This window comes from Myotis brandtii, unplaced genomic scaffold (genome assembly GCF_000412655.1).
Source record: "Myotis brandtii unplaced genomic scaffold, ASM41265v1 scaffold97, whole genome shotgun sequence".
Taxonomy (NCBI): Eukaryota; Metazoa; Chordata; class Mammalia; order Chiroptera; family Vespertilionidae; genus Myotis; species Myotis brandtii.
This window is the reverse complement of record NW_005372020.1, coordinates 1,306,917-1,310,087: the sequence shown is the minus strand read 5'-3', so window position 1 is coordinate 1,310,087 and position 3,171 is coordinate 1,306,917. Positions and strand designations below refer to the sequence as shown.

Below are 3,171 nucleotides of genomic sequence, written 5' to 3'. Positions count from 1 at the left end.
GAGAGAAACATCAGTGATGAGAATCACTGACCGGCTGCCCCACACTGGGGATCCAGCCCACAACCCGGGCCTGTGCCCTGATCAGGAATCGAAAACCCTGACCTCCTGGTTCACAGGTCAGCGCTCAGTCACTGAGCCTCGCCAGCCAGGCAGTTGTTCCACTTACTGATGCATTCATTCATTGATTGGTTCGTATATGCGACGTGACCATTGGGCTTAGATGTCTTGATTCCCAGGGGTTCCATTTCCCTGAAATGGGGGTCGTCCCTGCCTTTGATGTCGCTGGGGAGTCCATGCCGGGCTCCGGGAACTTCCGCCCTCACACAGACCCAGACAGAGCCCCTGCCCCCCGGGGCCCCCGGGAAAACCCTGCCAGGTGTTGGGGCTTCCCAGCCTGGCCTGCCCCTGGCACAGAGGATGCCTGATGCCGGGGCCCAGACAGCGCACCCCTCCTCCTGCCGGGGAGGGGCAGGGCAGCTCTAGGCCTGTCTGAGGGATTGGCGAGGGGGGGGGGCGCGCTCAGGGAAGCCGTGCTTCACTCTGGGATGCAGCCTAAACCATGGCCTGATGGGGAGGAGCCTGGGCTGCCAGCCCCTTCCTCTCCCTCCGCCCCAACCTTCCTGCTCCTCCACCTGGGAGGCCCCTTCGTGGCCTCTGGGGCTTGTTGTGGGAGCTGTGAACCCCCCAAGCCCCCAGGCGGTGTCTGCTCCCACGTGTCCCGACTGCCTGGACCACGAAACTGCCCTCTCACCCACCGACAAGTGCCAGCTGGGCTGCTCAGCCAGGAGACAGGTGGGTGGGAGGCCGGCCCTGCCCCCTCATCTGCAGAGGGAAGTACCCACCCAGCAGCTATGGGTCGCTCAGCCCCACTGTCCTGAGCTGGAAGCAGAGGTGGAGAGCAGGGGGTCTGGGGTCTGGAAGGGCAGGAGGCACCGACCTTCCCCTCCTTCCCTCTTCTGGGCCCCGTCCCTGGGAGCCCCCCAAATCCCCCGCATTGTGTATTCTTGCCCACTTCCAGAAACCCCCTGGACAAGACCTGCCCCTGCCACCCAGCCCCTACCTCTGCCCGGGCCCCTCACCAAAGGGGTCGCTCCGGGGGCGGGGAGGTCTGGGCTGCAACCTGGCGGTCAGGGCCAGCTGGATGACCTGGGGTGACCGGTGCAGCCTCGAGTTCCCGAGACGTGGGGACGGCTCCCAGTCCCCCCAGCTGAGAGGCACAGGGCGAGGCTGTGAGCACAGCTGGTGGCCCAGCTGCAGGCTGGGGCCCGCCGCCCTCCTCCCGGTGGCCTGAGTCCTGGTGCAGCCTCCACCTTGGCGGCCGTTCTTACCCTCTGCTTCCCCCATGTGGCCGCTCTTGGTGCTGCAGCCACAGTGAGGAGGGCTTCACTCAACACTCCCCTCCAGGGTGCTCCCCCCGCCCCCACCCCATTGGTTTTTAGAGCGAGTGGGAGAGGGAGAGACAGAGGGAAACATCCATGTGAGAGAAACACATCTACGGGTCGCCTCCTGCACGCCCTTGACCAGGCCCAGGCCGGGGACGAGCCTCCAACCGAGGTACGTGCCCTTGATTGGAATCGAACCCAGGACCCTTCAGTCCGCAGGCCGGTGCTCTATCCACTGAGCTACACCGGCCAGGGCTCTCCCAAGGCTCTTCATCCTGTAGGCACACTATCCCCTTGGCCCCCGCCCCTCAGACGGAGATGCCCGCCTGGCACACGCAGGGGGCACCAGCCTCCAACCCCACCCTCCTCGGTGCTTTCTGACACGCCCAGTGCATAGCCTACCCTGTCAGGCCCTCCATGACCCGCATTGCCAAAGGGAACTTGGGCTCCTGGCCTGTGTTGCCATGCCAGCCGCCTGGCCCTGGAGGAGGGGCCAGGGCTCTGGTGGGCAGCAGTGGCACGAGGCCTGTGCTCCATGATCAGCGTCGGGACTCTCCTGGGTGGAGTGCCCGGGGACCCAGAACATGGACCCGGGTCAGAGGACGTGGGGCGTGCCACCAGCTTCGGGGAACTGCCGGGGCAGGGTGGGGGGCCCGGGGCCAGCTTTCTGCAGGTGAAGGGGCCGGTGGTGGCACCGGGGAGGGCAGGCTGGCTCTGTCTCATCGTCTCATCTCCTGGCCACCCAGGGTGGCACCCCAGACACCACGCCCTTCCTCCCCACCCCACCTGGGGTCCCTGTCTCAACCCATTTCTCAGATGGAGAGACCGAGGCCAAGGAGGGACCTGACCCAGGTCACCTGGCAATGGGTGGAGGGCCCAGACCAGGTCGCTCTGGACCCTGAAGGGCATGTGGAACTCTCTGGAACCAAAGCACGAACACGGGACACCAGGGAGGGCACCAAGGCTTGTTTTCTCCTGTACAGGCGGGCGGGCTGTTTCCGTGACATCCCAGGGAGTCGGTGACGAGCCTGGTGCTCAGAGGGTGACTCTTCGCTTGGGGTCCTGCGACCCCTCCATGCCCTGGCCTGGGCCCACCTGCCGTCGTGGCTGGGCCCAGGGTCTGGGGATCAAGGCAGCTGAGTGTTGGGGCACCAGGTGTCCGTATATCAGGCATCGGGGCGTGGGCAGCGGACGCCGGGAATGAGGTATTGACAGTTGAGTACCAGACGCTGGAGGGCTAGGCGGGGAGGCAGCTGTTAGAGCTCAGGGGCATGGAGTCTGGAGTCTGGGGAACCCGAGATGCAAGGACCGTGGGAGCAGGGGCTCGGGGGTGCAGTCAGAGGTCGGTCCGGTCCGAGGTGGCAGAGCAGGGCACCGGCCTCGGGTCCACAGTGTCAGGCATCTGGGTCCAGGGGCCAGGCTTTGGCGCGCTCGGGGGTTCGGGCCTTTCTCCGGGGAGGCTGGTCTTCGGCCCCAGGTGGCCCGGCCGGTGCAGAGTGCCCCTCTCAGGGCCTCGAAGTCCAGGCGGCCCTGCAACAGAGAACAGGGCTAGAGCGGGCACCGCCATCCCACCAGCGCCCAGGGGCCCAGGGTCCGGGGAGCCGGAGGGGCAGGACCGTGGGGGTGGGGTCTCACGTGTGGCTTTTCCTGCGTCGCAGCAGCACGTAGATCAGCGTGACCACAGCCACGGCGGCCAGGCCTCCGAAGATGATGCTCAGTAGCACCGCGTGGCTCCGGCCTGGGGAGGGGGCGGGAGGTCAGGGCGGCCGGGGGCGGGGAGTGTGTGGGC

At 66.6% G+C, this 3,171-nt stretch overlaps 1 protein-coding gene across 1 annotated transcript in view; it reads right to left on the bottom strand.

Annotated features, from left to right (window-relative positions):
• Window positions 1-2,333: 2,333 nt before the first annotated feature.
• Window positions 2,334-3,171, bottom strand: part of CABIN1 (calcineurin binding protein 1) — an 89,686-nt gene continuing 88,848 nt past the window's right edge. Inside the window, 2 exon segments of the mRNA XM_014533352.1 lie at window positions 2,334-2,912; window positions 3,018-3,120. Coding sequence (XP_014388838.1) covers window positions 2,888-2,912; window positions 3,018-3,120 — 128 coding nt within the window. The 3' untranslated portion in view covers window positions 2,334-2,887.